An 18,343-nucleotide genomic window follows, 5' to 3' on the forward strand; every position below is an offset into this window, starting at 1 on the left:
CTAGCATTGAGCCAGGGCAGTTAAAGGGAGAAAGGCAACATGGAAATAAAATAAGTTGCTCTTGTGTGTCTTCCAAGAGATAGGGTTGCCATAGTCCAGTCTGTCGTATCTGGGGAATCTTATTTGCACATTACGCAAAGCATTATAATTATGCATCTTATTAATTTCCATTCTGATTATGCAAATCCAACACATTAATCATTGCCCCTTTTTTCTACCATTACGTTCCTGCCTCAGTACCAGCACCAAGCTAAGAGCTCTTCCTATCCAAATGATTTTTAAAACTGTAAACTTTAAACATAGATTTTGATACGTACGTGCCTTGTTTGTTCTTTTAAACCAGTGGTTCCCAACCGTCCTAATGCCACAACCCTTTAATACAATTCCTCATGCTGTGGTGACCCAAACCCATGAAATTATTTTCATTGCTACTTCACAACTGTAATTAAATAGGTGTTTTCCAATGGTCTTAGGCGACCCCCATGAAATTGTCATTCGACCCCCAAAGGAGTCCCGACCCACAGGTTGGGAACCACTGTTTTAAACCAATGTATGTTTTGACATGAGCAGGAATGGACATTTTGAATCAGGTTACACGGTGTTTTACTCAGGTGAAAATGCAAGAAATGGGGGTGATATTTGCAGTGAGCGGAGACAGCAAAAGCGGCCAAAGGATATAATGCAAAGGCTGACCAAACAAAACTTTAGTGAAAACCCATCATAGAATCGTAGAGTTGGAAGAGACCGCAAGGGCCATCCAGTCCAACCCCCTGCCATGCAGGAAATCCAAATCAAAGCATCCCCGACAGATGGCCATCCAGCCTTTGTTTAAAGACCTCCAAGGAAGGAGACTCTATCATCCTCGAAGGGAGTTTGTTCCACTGTCAAACAGCCCTTACTGTCAGGAAGTTCTTCCTAATGTTGAGGTGGAATCTCTTTTCCTGGAGCTTGCATCCATTATTCCGGGTTCTGTTCTCTGGAGCAGCAGAAAATAAGCTTGCTCCCTCCTCAACATGATATCCCTTCAAATATTTAAACAGGGCTAAATAATCAGTACAGTCAGACCTCTTCATGGATCCTTTATCCATAAATTCAAGCATCCACAGCTTGAAAATATTCAAAAAATTATAAATTCCAGTAAAGCAAACTTTGATTTTGCCAGTTTATATAAGGGACACCATTTCACTATGCCTTTGTATTTGATGAGATGTGAGCATCCACGGATTTTGTTATCTAGGGGGGTCCTGTCACCAAACCCCAGCAGATACCAAGGGCCCACTGTATAACCATAATCCATGTTTATGTTCCAGCTACAAAGGCAGAAGAAGAAATCAAAAGATTCTATACTGGAGTCCAGAAGGAAAGTGACCATACAACAAAGCAAAACTTCTTGTAGCAGAATCAAAGACTGTAGGAAAATTTGGCCTAGGGTCAACAAATAAAACAAGAGAGGGGCTGATCAAGTTTTGCAAGGCCAACAGTTTGTTCATAACATTCTTCAAACAACCAAAGCAAATAAAGATATACATGGACATCACCTGAAGGCCAATACAGAAATCAAATAGACTGCGTAATCGGAAGCAGGAGATGGAGCAGCTCCATTCTCTCTGCAAAGTCAAGACCAGGGGCAAATTGTGGCACAGGCCATGAACTACTAATACACACACATGCACACACATACTAAAGCTAAATAAGAACAACAAATAATAAACCAATTTATCCTATATTTTCTTTCCAACTCATCTGTCCTTATAGCAGTTCTCCTGCTCCTTTTTCAACTGTTTCAGATCAGTGGCACTGCAACATATACCTTCTCCTTCCCAATTGTGGCAGTGATTGCAGCCATCCTACTGTTATTAATAGAATCACAGAGTTGGAAGAGACCACAAGGGCCATCCAGTCCACCCCATTCTGCCATGTAGGAACCTTCAATCAAAGCATACCTGACATGTAGCTAATAAGATACAAAACACACACACACACACATGTCCTTCAAGGTATTATCTGAACACTTTACCCACAAATAAAGTCAGGAGTCAATGTATATTACAAAAGGTTTGCTTTTATATATAAAAAAATCACCACTAGTGAACATGAACTGTCATTGACATTACCTTCTTTAAAAAGGACTCTTTTAGCCTGTCCAGTGTTTTTTTTCCCCTTCAAATTCATGTAGTCATTAGCAAGCGCACACATTTTGTACCATGGCATACATTCCAAGGAGACATCATCCACAAAAGAAACAAAACCTTACTGTAGAGATCCCTGTAGAAGAACAAAGGATGCTGTCCAAAGTTCTTATTTCCAGTACAATAATCACAGATAACTATAGAACCCATTCCATTAAGTGTTGCTGACGTAGATACCGTAGGTTAGTTCAACAGAATGATGTTCAGGCCCCTATATCCATGACAGCTTAACTAAGATTACAGATGGATCAGTTTGGAAGGACGATTCGTTCCATAGTTTCTGTGAATGAGCTCCAGGACATCTGACATGGAAGCAGTTTAGAATCTAGACATCCCTCACCTTTAATTTAAAACAATTTGCAGCTTTAATTTTTGTTATCAAATTTCTGAGTAGGGAAAAAAAATCCCATCCACCCTAATTATAGCAGAATTGGACCCTTGAAATTGGAGGAATCAGACACCAAAGGCCTATATTGTTACGTGTAAAGGAGCAAGTATAAGCAGAGAAAGGGAAAATATAAAAAGAGCAGTATAAAAAGAAAACACAAATGGAAAAAAAAAGCACAGAAAAATATTCAACACATTTCCCCAATGATTCACAATGGCCACCATCTTGCTTGGGCAAAAATAGCACCCAGCCTTGAAAACAAACATTGGTAAACAGGGGCAGCATATGCTCCTCAGTAAACTGCAGCAAATATGCTGTTTTGGAGTAACAAAACCAAATGAAAAGGCAGTACAGATAACGTCTGGCATACCAAATACGAACATGTAACCAAGGCCTCATACAGAAGCCAAGTTACATCAACTCTTAATAACGAAATGTTGGTATTTGCTCACTAGGACAAAGATGTGAATTATGTAGTGCTCCAGATCTTGGACAATTCCCAGCAATCTCAACCACTGGCTATACTGGTTTGGGCTCCTGGTACTTCCAGTACAACAGCATTAGGAAGACCACATAATTTCCACCTCTGCTCTAGTGGTACTGAAGATTAGGATCGGTCTGAAATATTCAGACCAGAGGTAGGGAAATATTCCCCAAAGATTGAGTAGAGAACATTTAGGTGGTTTTACAGAGAGTAAACATAAAGGTTTATTTAGAGACTGACTGAAGGGTGGTATGAAGGTCTTCCTCTTCTTGTACCATTTTCACTCTCTCTGTTTAATGTCTAAAAAGCAGAAGATGATGTTCCCAGTCCTGCTCAAGATCTCTGTTGAATGTTGCTAAGGAAAACGGGGAAGGCTAGAGTTAAAAAGCAAACATGGGATAGGCCAAAAGAGATATGAGTTAGCACAATGGGCAGATTGAGGTGGAGATGGAGTGAAGAAGCAACATTTTTATTCCCTACTACTCATCCCACAAAACATCTGCACATGTTCTGGAGATATGACACCACAGTTAAGCCTGCTAACACCTTAGGGTTTGTTCGGGCTACAAAGCTTAACCACAAGTTGAGCTGCAAGCAGACAAATATTCTTGGGAAAGCTCTTAAGTAAACATTAAGAAATCAGTGCTATACAGCCCATGGCCACCATTTGAAATTTAGCCTTAAACCATGTACACCACCACACTCAGATGCTCAATAAACCTCCCATGTTTGTGACTCCTTCAGATAACTTTAAAGTATACAGCACTGAGACGTCAGAGGCTTAGGAAGCCCAAATTCATCCTCTCCTTTTCACTGTACTCTGCCACATTTTTCCGTTTTGCTTGCCTTCTTTCAGATCTAGAAGAGTGTAAACACAATTTTGAGTCATGGGGCAGCAATAGGCCCTTTTCCTTAGTTGGACCCAGAGGCTGCACTGAGGTAGCTTTGTGAGATGCACCAAAGTTGCAATCCATAGTGGAGCTAGGGCTGGCACTGTTGACCGAGGAATAGCCAGAGCTGACATCAATAGCAGGTTTTTGTTGGGTATGGTCATAATTCTGGAAACTGTACATAGACCACTCTTTGGGAAGGCTCTCTTCATCACTGGATTCTTCACAACAGCAGCCGCCACGTTCTTCAGGGTCCATACATACCACAGTTGCATCTAGAACTCCGCTGGGAACTGTAACTGTACAGAAAAACCATGTAATTAGGCAGCTGAATAGACTATTGAAATCTTGTAAAGAAGCATACTTTTAAGTGCTACAATTATTTTGGCTTTCTTATAATACACAGTAACATATAAACAAAAACACCTTATTCAGGACGATTTTTTTCTGTGGGAGTTTTCTTAGACAAGCTACATCAATTTTATTTACTGAAGTTATATAAGACTTAATAGACAAAACAGAAACTAAATTTGAGACCATAAAATACACTAGTGTTATACAACCATATAAAATAAACAGCTGAAATAAAGTAAATGTAAAACAGAACAGCAATGTAAAAGATTTAACATAAGGGTGGGAGCTGTGTACCTTATCAGCTCACAGCTGAGGTGGCCCAATATGGCCCTCAAGTCCCCCCAGTACCCTTCCCAAAATTTCAAATCCCAAAATATTTTTCAACTAAAACAATACTCTGCCAAATTATGTTTTAAAATGATGGTGGTGGTGTCATCTTAAAACAGCAGACACTCCACTCCATCAGGACAACCCAGAGAAGGTGCCAGCAGATGACATCCAGGAAGCTACCTTCCTTTCCAAATGCTAAATAAACCTTGCATATAAAAAACTGTTCTCCCAAGGTTTGACTTGAGAAGGAATGTTCAAACATTCAAGCGCTGTGGGGCTCATGTTCAACTCCCATGATCCCAACAGCAAGACAAGCACGGACAGCTTACTGTCTCCCTCCTTCTCGCCTTCACTTTCTTGATCTCCTTCATAACCAGAGCAGGAATCCAAGCTCCAGTCCAGAAAGTTATCCAGAAGACTCTCCTCCTGGTTAGACAGCTCAGCTGTAGGAGTAGTTACAAAACTTCCCCTGTCTTCTTGGATACTGTCTTCTCTTCTCCTACAAAAATAAAAACAGATTCTTAAAAGGGGAAAGAGAGGAAGAAATGCCCAGCCACCCTTACCTTAGGCCAGGGTTAAACTAAAAGCCTAAAAAGCTCTTTCTGATCAATATTCTTGGGTTTGGCTTAATTTGTAAAAAAGCCATTCCACTTCCCTCTTTCCCTCCAAGTAAAGTAGCCATAATACAACTTCTGACCCACTGCACTGAAGGTGTTCCAGGCTAAGGTCATACCACAATTGTTATTTGGGATCCCTATCTGGATCCTAGGCTTCTCCGCAGTACTAGAACAGGTTCTCTCAGCCTATCTCCGAAAATTATTTGGAGTACCCAATTGTGTCCCATCAGCCGTTTTACGTCTCGAAGCGGGTTGTCATTCAGTTGAATGCACTGCTTGGACGTGGGCCCTAAAGTACTGGCTGAAACTTTTCTATGCGGGCCCTGAATCAGGATATCTGCAACTTGTAAGGAAAGATAACTATACCACCCTTTGGTCTAAAAACATCCAGGAAAAATTTCAGAGAGTGGGTTTCTCAAGCAATTTCCTCATTACACAAGATCTATCCAAGGCTCAGCAGATTTTGACACGCCGTATAAAAGATATTGATATTCAATATTCTTTATCTTCTGCTCGCACTACCTGCTCTCCCATTAGTTTAGGGCTACAGTTCAATTTTGAGAGGGAGGCATTTTATTTGCAAAATCTGACCATCTCAAAATATCGAGCCGTGTTCACCAAAGCAAGATTTAACGTTATTCCCTCAGCCGTGCTAGAGGGTCGCTTTAAGGGAACCCCCTACCATGAACGGGTTTGCCCTTGCAGCGAAGGCTCTGTTGAGTCTCTAGAGCATGTCCTATTTTCTTGTATCTTTTACAAGGATGAGAGGCTAAGATTAATTTCTCCCCTCCTGCTTAAGTTTCCTGGTAGACCTAACAATTGGTACTTGGAGTACCTGTTAAATGATTCTAAGAAAAGCAAAACGGAAGTAGTGGCAAAGTTCCTTTTCTCTGCTGTCAAAACACGTAAGATTATGATTCAAATTAAATGAACAAGTCCTGTTCCTTGCATCTTGAATATCCAAACAAATACCCATCTTGGTCTTGTGTTTTATGGTTTAGTATTATTCAATATACTTGAGAGTGCTTCTGTATATATATATAAATGTACATCTCATGAGTATGTTCTGAATATTTGCTTTATAGTCCCATTTTAACAAGTTTTATTTGTTTTAAATGTTTTATGTGTTTTATACACACTTTATTGTCTAATGGCCTGTTGGCTGAAATAAAGACTATTATTAGTATGGTTACAACTTCTGGAAAGACAATGCTGTGTCAAATGTCCAACTGCTTTTAAAACTGCAGTGGCACATGAAGGCTATCTACACAGTTATATGCTGATCCTTTTGTTTTGATCCTTCCAAGTTTCAAACTTGGAAGGTAGTGTTACAACCACCCTATAAGCCCATCTATTGAGGCTTGCAAAAAGGGACACGAAACATGCAGTGGAGATTATTAATGTAATGGAAAGCTATCCTATCCTTTTAATGGAGGACTTGCCTTTTAGTTCTCTTTCCTGATGGAGAAGTAAGGAAGGTTTCCACTGTATTCATGTATAAGGCATCAGGCTCCGGATGCTCCTCTTTCACCCCTAGCAGTGAACAGAGCTGGCTGTAACCCATCACCTAGGACAAACATCAAAATAAGAAAGCATAGCTACAGACCTATTGCCCAACATTTGAACCCAAATTCCCTAACAAGTGTCACTTTCCATCCCCAAAACCCTCTCCAACCTATGCTTGTTTACTTGAAGGTAAATATGTGTTCCCATAGGAAAATCTACCACCAGATGTCTAGTGGGAAGAATACTGACCATATAGTGTTAATATTTATTCTGTTTTTACATTCTCTGATGTTACTTGGAAGTCACCTGGAAAGGTTTTGCATAATGAAACTAAAGAAATTAAAAAAAATACTCCTGAGTGTCCATATATTCCATGGCAACCTTAAATAGATGGAAGTTAATTGAAATCAACATGGGCTCGTTCTAATCAGCACAACTGTGAGTTTAATACAGAATACACACACCACCTCAGTCCAGCCTGTATTTTCGCTCCTAAAACGGTGAATTGCCTCTCTTGTAATCCTCCAGGAACAGCAATTTACCTTTACTTATTCATTTATTATGAACATATGCCCTACAAAACCTCTCACTATGCTACCTCACCTTATCCGGATTTGAGCTGCAGTTCCAACACACACTTACTTGAAAATAAGTCCCACTGACACAGTGAGATTTACATTTGAGTAGACATGCAAACACTGTACCCAGTGCTTTGGGGAAATTGCTTACTTAGACAACAACTTCTAGAATCCCCCAGTGGCAATGTTATAGCCCAAATAAGCAACCAGGCTCTGATAACGACTCCTCATTTCTCACTCCACTGAAAGACAGCTTAGATGTACCTCCTCCTTGCCAATTTCTTCATAGCGTTCATCTTCAAATCGTTGTTTCACAGCAGTGAGGGACACCTGCCTATAATCTTTTGGGACATCCTCGTGGAAACTGGGAGAGAGAAAAACAATCCTTTCAGACATTAATCACACTCATTTTAAAAGACTCCCCATGAATGCTATAGGACTAGAGTTTGTTAAATTTCCTACTACATATCCAAACCAAGTCTCAAATTTCAATTTTACTATTAGTAGACTCATTGTCAGTGTAATCACCATTCTTACAAGGAATAGTGGATGAGAAGAAAGAGAAGATCTGAGAATTATGTCTGGGGCAAACTGGAAAGCTCAAAAGCCAGAATGAACAATACTTAATTATCCCTGTCAGTCATAGAGGTGGCCACCCTTGTCAATACTGTGGCACCAGTGGCCCTGATGAACTGAGACACAGTGATGTATATATAACATGGGATCAGGGCTCAAATGTCCTCCAAAAGCAACCTCCAAATAGCACTAAGCCATGACAAGTAGCACAAGTTGAGAAGAGGAACGCTGAATTCAGTTCTGGGCACCACAATTCAATAGAGATGTTAACAAGTTGGAGCATGTGCAGGGAGGGTGACCAAAATGGTGAAAGGTCTGGAAATCATGCCTTATGAGGATCATCTTAGGAGCTGGACATATTTAGTCAGGAGAAGAGAAGGTTAAGAGGTAGCATGATAACTATATTTAAATATTTGAAAAGAAGGCATATTGAAGATAGAGCAAGCTTGTTTTCTGCTGCTCCAGACACTAGGACACAGAGCAGAGGATTCATGCTACAGGAAAAGAGATGCCACCTCAACATTAGGAACAGCTTCTTGACAGTAAGAGCTGTTCAGAAGAGGGGAAGAGGAAAGATCAGCCTTCAGAGATTATATAGGACACACAAAGCCTTTTCCAAGTGCACTACTAGCTATTCTGTACTATCCAGACAGACTGTTTCACTGCTGCTCACTTTGACTCTTCCCACCCCACTCCAAGGTATTTACCACTTCTTGTGGAGGCTCAGTACACAAGGTATCAGCTCTTCAAGGGAAAATCCTGTGCTTTCAGATAACTGACTGTTCCACAGATGAGCTGAAGAAAACAAAATTGAAATAAATCAACAATATTTATCACAGTACTCTGCACAGTACACATTTATCCTGACTCTTCCTACACTGACACATTGACAACTGGTTGTCATCTCAAAAACTGCTGGCCTGCTTGACTGGGCTCTTAATAAGCCAGCTTGTCCTTCACAACTCCTAGAAAGCCACTGTCAAATCAAGCTGTTACTCTTCTTTCTGCAATTCAGCTAACACCTACAACAGAAAAACCTAAGCTAATAAGCAGCCTCGGTCATTTAGCAGCCGCCATCTGGCACCTTTCCACATCATGCAATGTGGCTCCAACAAACAAACAAAAACACAACAACTCTGGTGAACTTGAAAGCTTACACATTCTTGTGGCATTTTGGTTTTTAAAGGACTTCGCTAACTGTGGCTATTGTTTCCCCATAGAGCAAGTACAGTCAGCCCTCAGTATCTGCAGGGGATCTGTTCCAGACCTCCCTGCAGATATCAAAATCTGTAGATTCTCAAGTTCCATTATCCTCAATGATGGTGCATTCATGCGGCCACACCGTCATTAGGGACAGCCCCCGTTGTCCCCAGTGGCACTGGGTGCATGTAGCTGCACCGCCATTAGGGACAGCGGGACTTTCGTTGTCCCTAATGGCAGTGCAGCCACATACACGCACTGCCACTGGCGACAACGGGAGCTGTCCCTGATGATGATGCGGCTGCACGAATGCACCATCATTGAGGACAATGTGGGCTTGCCGTCTGTGGATGCTTGAATCCATGGATGGCAAGTCTGCGGATACCAAGGGCTGACTGTATGACTTTAATTTTGTTTAAGAGCACAACCATTACTCTCACCTTGTTTGTGCAATACTTTGGCAAGCAGCAAGGCTGCTGCAGCCAAACGGGCAGGAGAGTATATGCAAAGGCCTGTGTTTAAGAGGGAAAGTTCACAGATAAAGCTGTAGAGGTAAGCAGTTCTTCTGTCCACAGGGGTTATGTTCAGCAGCACTTCTCTGTAGTCCAGAATTGTAGGAATCTTTAAAAACAAGAGAGACTGTTAAGTTTAGCAGCTCCTAAACGATGCAATATTTAAACATTTAACAAGGAGAGTTCCAAGAATGCCACCCTTTTCTACAGAAGAGTAACACCCCATTTCTTAGCTTCTATCCTGCTAAATTGCCAAAGCTGCTAACAGCAATAATATACAACCACAGTGCAAAAGGATGAGAAAAAGTCATTGTTGAGCACTGTTTGCATTCAGCCAGGCAACCAATTACAAATGCATGTAACAGTTACCTTGTCTAGCCCACATTTTACAAGCTTGTTTCCAAGAATGTCATGGGGAACCTTGTCAAAAACCTTACTGAAATCAAGATATACTATATCTACCAAGCTGGTAATTTTATAAAAAAAGTTGACATTCAAAACAGTACCCCCCACCCTCTGGTAAGAAGAGAAAGACAGCTGATGTAGCTAAAAAAGGCCAACGATTAACAGCCAAACACCATGAGCTGGGCAGGCAACACAAAGATTGCCAAGAATGAATAGGGCGGCCCCATAATCATTTGTAGGGGAAATCTAACCCATGGCTTGAAAGTATATATATATTTTAAAATTCCGTAAAGAAAACCTTGATTTTGCCATTTTACTGTGCCATTGTATACAATGGGACTTCAGCATCCACAGATTTTGTTATTCAAGGGTGTGTGTCATGGAACCAAACCCCAGTGGATACCAAGGGCCCAAGGTATCAACTTTCAAAAGGTACAACATAGTTCCCATGACTCTTTGTTATGGTTGAGTGTCAGGTCCTTTTGATCTTATGGCAACCCTGAAGTCAACCCACCACAGAGGTTTCTTGGCAAGATTTGTTCAGAGTGGGTTTGCCATTGCATTCTTCTGAAGCTGAGGGACTGAGATTTGCCCAGAGTCACCCAGTGCTTCCATGAGCAGGAATTTGAGTCCTGGTCTTCCAGAGTCCTAATCCAATACTCAAACCACTATGCTATGTTGGCTCCCAGCTCCCTAGGACACAGTAACTCTCAAGCTTGTTCAGGGAACCATTAGGTAGTATATCAATTTTTTTGGATTTGTGAGACCTATTTAACCAGCACTTGATTTCCGACACTAGTACCTAGAGAATATAAGCTTACCCTTATCTTCCCTTCTAAAGCAGATATGATCTCTCCCATCATCCTGACAAGATCTTCGTATTTGTATGTGTTGTCTGTTAGCCAAACTGCTTCCCGTATCGTCAGAATCTCTTTGCTGATAAAACTGTAACAACAGATTATTATCATGACCCACACATATAAGAATCTCTGGTTCTCCTTAATTGTTGTCTGCCTTTAAGGCATTTCTGACTTATGGGGTACCTAAGGCAAGCCTGTAATGGAGTTTTCTTGGCAAGATTTGTTCCGTGGCAAGATCTGCCTTCCTCTGAGGCTGAGAAAGTGTTACTTGCCTAAGGTTACCCAGTGGGTTTCCATGGCTGAGTGAATTCCACAGTTCTACTGCAGACTAGTCCCCCTTCGTAACTGGTTTGCAGTTTGGTTTGTGAGTCCAAAGCTACAAAAGCCACAGGAGACCTCATTAGCTGCTACTGCTAAAAACATTTAGAAAACTTTGCCAACCATGATTTTGTCCCAGAGGTGCAAGGCAAAGAACACAACAACTGAATAACTAGCCAGTATGACTTCCAACTCTTAAAATACTTACCGTGTACAAATAACCATGCATGCAATTCCCAATAGCTGAAGACGAGCCCGAGGTACAGGCCTTATTTTTAAGTACCGATCCACACAGCCTACAGTCAGATGGAGACACAGGCTTGAGAAATCCTTCATTGTGGCCACTTCTACCAGCCAGTCAACCAGAATGTATCTAGAACAAGAGGCACAGCAATTTTTAAAACTAGGAATCCCTCATCAACAGCTATACCCCGACTATTTTCATACAATATAGCATGTCCTGTAACATTAGACCCAAATGCACACAGATTAAGGAATGGAGCACTTCAACAAGCCAGATAAGTACTCAGGCAGACTTAAGAGTCCTCTTTGCCATCACAACAACCACAGAATGCCTTAGGGTCCAAACAATTGGGCAGAGAAAGAGAGGAAGAATACCCCATAGTAAGAGGGCCCTAACAACCATTAGCTCTCACTTCCCTAAGACTGTACCATCCAGATTTGGAAAAGGCTAAATTAGTCAAACCTCAAATGGCCTGTCCTCAGGAATGTTTTAAAGTATGAGCTACTCTATCTAGCTGCTCAAGAGTATATTTTCATGAAACTGCGATACATGACCATATTCCCTCCAAAAGTTTAGCATTTAAAGCAGGGGTGGGCAACATTCAGAGAATGTCCATAGTTAATGGTCACTGAGCTCCCCCAACTTCCCTTTAACACTTGCCTTTAAGTGTGCAAAAAAGCAGAGGAGAGGGGCATTTCTGGAAGCATCAGGCATGTGTGATGCTCATTAAAATCAAGGTGTGCTTCATTTCTTTACTACATTTTTAACAGAAGTGAACTTCCAGTCTTTAAAAAATACCTGATTTTTAGTGAATCCACGGTCATAACTGCTCCCTCTTGTTAATCTAGAACAATTCAGATATTTGAAAATCTACTTTCTGATCAGAAACTACCTTAATTCTCTCACATGCTTTCCCTAAAATGAGATTAAAATTCAAAAAGAAAAACCATATCCCAGTAACCTGACAAGCTGTATATCTTCCTAGGAAGTACTACAACAGGGATCATCGAAAAAGAACTACGTAAAAGACAAGTAACAGCAGGCAGCCATTTCTGTTTCAGGAGGTAATTCTTTCAGACTGCTGGATTGAGTCTCTACCTCATTGTCTCATTCATTCCCTTCTGAACAGTGAAGATACTCTGCTTGCTGAGAGGAAGGGAGGCTTGGAAGAGCTGAGCCGCCATCTCATTGGCAGCTTTTGTTTCCAATCCTAGTTGGTTTCCATTTCCACAAGCTTTGGCTAAAGCCATCTGTATAATAGAAAAGACAATAGTTCATCTTTCATAGGCAGGAAATGAGACTTTGTCTGTCTACAACAACTGTCTTTTCAGAAACACTGAAAATACTAATACTAGCTCATGCATTTAGACATTATTTTCAGTATTTTGAGGGGAGGAGAGCAAATAGGATCTTGTGCCCTTATAGACAGTAACTGGGAAATCTCCATCATTTTGCAACTTCAAATGCCCCTTGGAAAAATCACTTCTTTGAAACACAACTCCGAGAATCTTCTGCAACCACACTATCACGGGGATTCTGGATGCTGTAGTCCAAACCTCTGATGGAATATGGAAAATTCAAATGACGGAGTTTTCCTAAACTCAGCCACTGCTGCCAGGTAAGTTCATTAACCAGTTGGAGTCCAGGTTCTGCATGTTCAAGAGCATATCACTGCTCTTTAACTTGGAGTCAGATGGTGATAGGTGAGGCTGAAATAAGATTCCCTCATGAGAAACAGAGCAGTGTAAACTGTTTATCAATGGATCAGGAGGCAGTGATACTTTGAAGTTTTGTTTAGGGAATAGCAAGTCCTAAAGCTCATCCAGTCCCTGCCTGCATGTCCCTGACTAAACTAGCGAGGAGATGTAACCCCTCAAAGTAATCTTTTCAAGCTCTGATGAGGACTCAGCTGTGTGTACAAGAAAATAGTATTTATTTATTAATAAAACAGGACATGTAAGTGGTCTTCAAGTCAAATAGGAAATAAATCCTAACAGGAATCCCATCTGTGTGCAAATCCGAAAAGGATTCTGCTTAATGTAAACCAAACAAGTCTCATCAGCTCTAAGGATAAAGATCTTACCTGGGCTTCCCAGGAGCCTTTGGCTGCATAGTCCCTGAGTTTCCTGAGGCTCTGGAGGTATCTACCAGGGTCTGCCATCTACAAAGAAGACATGTTGTCACAGCAAAATAGGGACTGAATGACAACTTTATATTATCTAAGCTTTCAGAGACACAGACACATTAGTCTGTCTAAGCAAAACCAGCAAAACAAGAGTAGCACTTTTTGTTTGCCACAAGCTATTGTGGACAGCAGCCTACTTCATCAGCTGTATCATATGACTTAGCTGAAATCACATTATGAAACTCACGTTTTCAAAACTCCCGTATAAACAGTAAAAAGTTTGAAATCAGAGTATAAATATTCCATTAAATGATTTTAATATAATACAGAGCTACCACTTCTAGTTTTTTTTTCCTGTTTGTAAATTTCTGATCAAATCTCCACCTCCTATTTATTGTTTCACAAACATGGCCTCAGCACATAGAGCCAAGTTCTACCTATTGTGGGGTGGGTGGGTGGGTGGGTTTAGTAAGTTTTCAGTTACATGCGAGTAATAGTTGTACTAGCAAGATATGTTCCAGGAGATGATTTCCAGATTACCCATAGTTGGAAAAGTGTCTGGTTGTTGCCAGTTGGTGCTCTTAATCACAGACTTGCTGGGCTCATTTGTGTCACCCTCAATCTATTTCTTTTTGTCTCATATAGTTTCCAACAATCCTATATACTGCCCTCCCTTTTCACCTAGCAATGTCATAAAACATACATTTTAACAGAGCTTTGACTGGTTTTAAGTGTCAAGCCTTAATTCATTTAGTGCAATGTCTGAAGTTCCTTATACATTCATCAGCATCAGGCTAATCCCCTCAAGTGGTTTACAAGCAAGATACTGATATAGGATACTGAATTAATGGAAATCTGTTGTTTGCTTGAATATCTTGGAAAACTGATTTGAGTTTGGATAAGGGAAATTTAACCTGTATTGCCATTATGCAGAAAATGGACAAGTCATATACAACTTGGCATCTTTCTTGGACAGCCACAAACAATTTGCTGTGTCTCCAATTACCTAACTATCAGAACACTAAATGCCACACAGATTTCTCCCCTGACTCATGCCACTATCTTCCTCCCATTCTTGTGTAAACACTAAAAAAGGTAGTTTTGCCCCTTACTGGGGAGCTGTTAGGCACTGGCATCTTTCTAGCCCCCTTTTCTTGCTTGTGCAATAGAAATCTCACAACACAACACACTCACAGAAGCTTTTCTATTACTTTCCCACAGGAGGTAGGAGCTGTGTAGGCAGCCCTGTTTCGAGGAGTTCTCAAACATTTCAAGAGCTTCTTTTCTTTTTTCTTCATCCTTAGAAGAATAAATATTATAGTTATTTACATGCTATTGTAACTGAACAGTTGATATAAAGCCAATGAAAGGCAATGTTCATTTAACAGTCTCAAAAGCAAATCTCTGCTACAGCATAGCAGCCCCAACAATTTAGAAGCAGGCAGTTCTGAGAAAACGCCAGCATATTCAATTGGAGCAGAATGTTCCATCCACTCTAGCAAATGGCGAAAGGAATATAGTGCTTTCCATCTTCTAAACTGTTCTGGAAGCTTTACCCAATTGTTTTTAAATGCACTTCTAACATACGTAGGGAGATTGAGCTAAATTATGTCTCTCATGTCATAAAAGAGGACTTTTAGATCTTGTTTTAAAAACGTTCTGTTCACAGTCTGGGAGCAGCCACAGAGAAAAGTATCAAAAACCAATCCAGCAAAGTAATACTGTTTGAGTCATGCAAAGGCGATTGTAGTGCCTTTTCAGCACCCTCATCTTCTTCCTTCCTTCTCTCCTGAGGCGGGTTATGTTCACTAAGGGGCATATGCCTAATGCGCTAGTGATAGATCTCATTCAGAGATGCTGAGCGGGAAATGCTTTGTAAAAGATGCTTAGCACACACACAAGTTTGCCCTTTTTCATGTTTGCTGTATTTGCAGACTAACTTCTCTTGCACACACACCCTTGTGCAACAGTTTGAGAACCAGTGAATTAAAAATAAATACAAATAAATGAGGATGCTGGCCAAAACTGTTATCTATTTAACCCCTGAGATTCTGCAGTAACAATTCCAGAATTAGTGTAACTTCTGGTAAGTAAAAGAGCAAAATTGCCTGTTGCAGTGACAAGCTATTTGTACACGAGACCTTGCAGTGAAACTTTTAAAGTGTAAAAATAAAAATGGCATCAGAAAGCCTTACCTCAAAGAGATTAAGAACCTTAGCCAAGCAGTAGAGAATAGAGCCTCGTTGAGCCTAAGAAAAAAGAAGCAGCAACAACATCATCATTATTATGAAGAGAAACAAAAAGTGAGCAACAAATCTGTTTTACAAAAATAAAGAAATCTTCCTTTGAACTTCTAGGGAAGGATCATTCATCTGATTGAAGGTGTTTGGTGAGCAGAGCATGAATATGATGAGAACATAGTCATTCAAAGTGTGGATAGAAGTGCAACACTCCAGTTCTGTTGCAGAGCCCTCAGCGTTCCAAGTAAAGTGGAGAGGGGGAAATCATCTATTTGTGGTAGAATTATTTCTGCATCTCTGGGTCTCTAGACTGCGGAAGCAGTGACCAGCCCAGAAGTGAAACAGGGATGATTGGATCAGAAAGGATGTAAAGTAGCAGGTAAGGGGGCTTGCCCAACCTGTCCTATGACTGGAGAGTAAGGAGTAAGCAACTTGTGGCAGTCATTTCCCACAACAAATAAACTGCCCACTGGTACCTTTTTTCCTTTCAGCACAAGACATCCACACCCAACAAGCCTTGTTTCTAAGCAGATTCCCATTCTCAGGAGTGCAAATCTCTTTGTAGGGTGTAAGCACATCTTGTTCAAAGGTAAAAAATGGTTCATTTAACTGTAAACACTATTTGCCCCCTTCCCTGAGCAATGGGGTACAAGGAATCTGGAGTGGGGGGGTAGGGAGAGGTTAAAAATGGACAAGTAGCTGCATTGTTATCAATCCATGTGCTAGAAATCCCAACATACTTTTTTGCACATTAATTTGTAGCATGATATATCATTGCATCTTGTACCCCCAATCCACAAACCAACCCAGCTTACATTTTGAAGCTGACACTCTGTTTTGAGGCTCTCATAGACCACAGCTTTACAACAGCTTCCACTGAGAGACCAAGGTGGGCGAATGAAAAGCCAGACAAATGGGGCTGTGGAGATGTTCAGACGCTCAGTCAGGCTGAAGAAGTGAGATGCTTTTAACCCATTCACTTCTGCACGACCTTCATCAGAGACTGATACTAAATAAATTTGAAAAAGATATGGGTTGTAAGGTAAAGCTTTTTGGAAAAAAAAATTAGACACACTCAGGACAACTTAGACATGAGAAATCTCACAATTCAAGTGTGACCAAAAGCTGCTGTTTTCTCACTGTGTCAAGCAGCCCTTCAATAGTCAATTGACTCACCACTCCCATCTGACCAAGCTAGAAGGTACTGAAGGAAACAAGTCCAACAGCATTTGAAAGAGACTGAATTCCCCAGCCTTGCTGAGCATTAAAATCTAAGATATAGCAAACAAACTATGTTTAAGAGAAGGCTGTTGTAAAACTTGTTCTGCATTTCTTAGTGAGGCTTGCATACTGAAAATATGCAACCACTTCAATTACGCCAACAGCAAATCAAGGTATAGGGAAGAAAAGCTGCTAGTACTTCCAGGGCACCAACAACAGCAATACAGGAACAACTACAGCTCCAAAAGAGAAAGAAGCAACAATTTCTGACTGGCATACTTACAATCCTTGCTTCCAGCCAAACCTATCCCCCCCCCCCCCCCGGCCATGTACATCAGACAGCCAAAATGTCTGCCCACTCTTTCTAGGAGAAACATGTTGACTGTTTCTAGGGTGTACATGTAGTAAGAAAACCTATCTATAGATGAGAAAACTGCCATGCACTAACTGCCTTGGTCCATCCAGCTCAGTATTATCTACACTACTCTGGTCCAAGCAATCTGGAATGGACCCTCCAGATTCCACCAGTTTCAGCAAATTCCAAAGTTTATGTGAGTTGCAGTCCAAAACATCTTGGGATTAAGGTAGGCACTGTGTTGTTTGGCAGTGATATGGTCAAGACCAAACAGTGGGTTGCAGCCCTATTTAAGGGTGCATCACGTCAGAGTACTACCTTCCAAAGCTTGGGAAAGCTTTTTTCAAAGCTATCTTGGAAGTACAACCCCCAGAATCTTCAGGTAGCACAGTCATTGTTCAAAGCTCTGCTATCATCATACCAATACATAGAGAAACAAAGACCATGAAACAGTCATTGGATGGTGGTCAAAGAAAGAAGCAGGTCCTAAAATGTGCACCTGGGATTAAAGTGGTTATACCAGTCCTAAAAATGCTACATATGTATGTTTCAATATATACCCCAGTACTTACAGCCTTCATTGTAGAGGTAAGCAATGCCAAGCTTCACAGCAGCTTCAAAGTTACCTTTTTCTGCAGCTCTGCAAAGTATACAGAGGTAACTAGTTTCATACTTTTCCAGTTGGACAAAAAATAATTGCTTAGTGTACATTACTTTCTTTTTTATATACAACAGTACTGTTGACAAAAGGGAGTTCACCAGGCAGGTCCAGCTCCATCAGGACTAGCCTGGAAGAAGGAAGAGCCCTTCCTCCAATCCATCTGCCTTGGTCCAGGCCTCAGAGGGAGAGAAGAACCACTGGACCTCATCCCCTTTCCCTCCATCATTCCCTTCTCCTTTTGTTTCGTGTCTTTTAGATTGTAAGCCTGAAGGCAGGGAAATGTCTGATTA

At 40.9% G+C, this 18,343-nt stretch overlaps 2 protein-coding genes across 4 annotated transcripts in view; both read right to left on the minus strand.

Annotated features, from left to right (window-relative positions):
• The window catches only part of VRK3 (VRK serine/threonine kinase 3), an 83,767-nt gene that overhangs the window by 21,244 nt on the left and 44,180 nt on the right, over positions 1–18,343 (minus strand). The window lies entirely within an intron of this gene.
• The window catches only part of CCNF (cyclin F), a 23,716-nt gene continuing 7,415 nt past the window's right edge, over positions 2,043–18,343 (minus strand). The window contains exons 4-17 of one of the 2 annotated variants that reach the window (XM_042437875.1): positions 18,019–18,032; positions 16,632–16,825; positions 15,772–15,825; positions 14,771–14,875; positions 13,535–13,612; positions 12,550–12,701; positions 11,416–11,580; positions 10,851–10,974; positions 9,553–9,733; positions 8,620–8,707; positions 7,601–7,700; positions 6,695–6,819; positions 4,965–5,134; positions 2,043–4,250 (exon numbers count right to left, since the gene is read on the minus strand). In XM_042437875.1, the coding sequence (XP_042293809.1) occupies positions 3,835–4,250; positions 4,965–5,134; positions 6,695–6,819; positions 7,601–7,700; positions 8,620–8,707; positions 9,553–9,733; positions 10,851–10,974; positions 11,416–11,580; positions 12,550–12,701; positions 13,535–13,612; positions 14,771–14,875; positions 15,772–15,825; positions 16,632–16,825; positions 18,019–18,032 (1,966 nt within the window). In that variant the 3' untranslated portion in view covers positions 2,043–3,834. Of the gene's footprint in view, positions 4,251–4,964; positions 5,135–6,694; positions 6,820–7,600; positions 7,701–8,619; positions 8,708–9,552; positions 9,734–10,850; positions 10,975–11,415; positions 11,581–12,549; positions 12,702–13,534; positions 13,613–14,770; positions 14,876–15,771; positions 15,826–16,631; positions 16,826–17,964; positions 18,033–18,343 lie in introns of both variants that reach the window. The other variant, XM_042437874.1, reaches the window with a different exon arrangement.

The sequence above is a fragment of the Sceloporus undulatus genome, chromosome 8, assembly GCF_019175285.1.
Source record: "Sceloporus undulatus isolate JIND9_A2432 ecotype Alabama chromosome 8, SceUnd_v1.1, whole genome shotgun sequence".
NCBI classification, from domain to species: Eukaryota; Metazoa; Chordata; class Lepidosauria; order Squamata; family Phrynosomatidae; genus Sceloporus; species Sceloporus undulatus.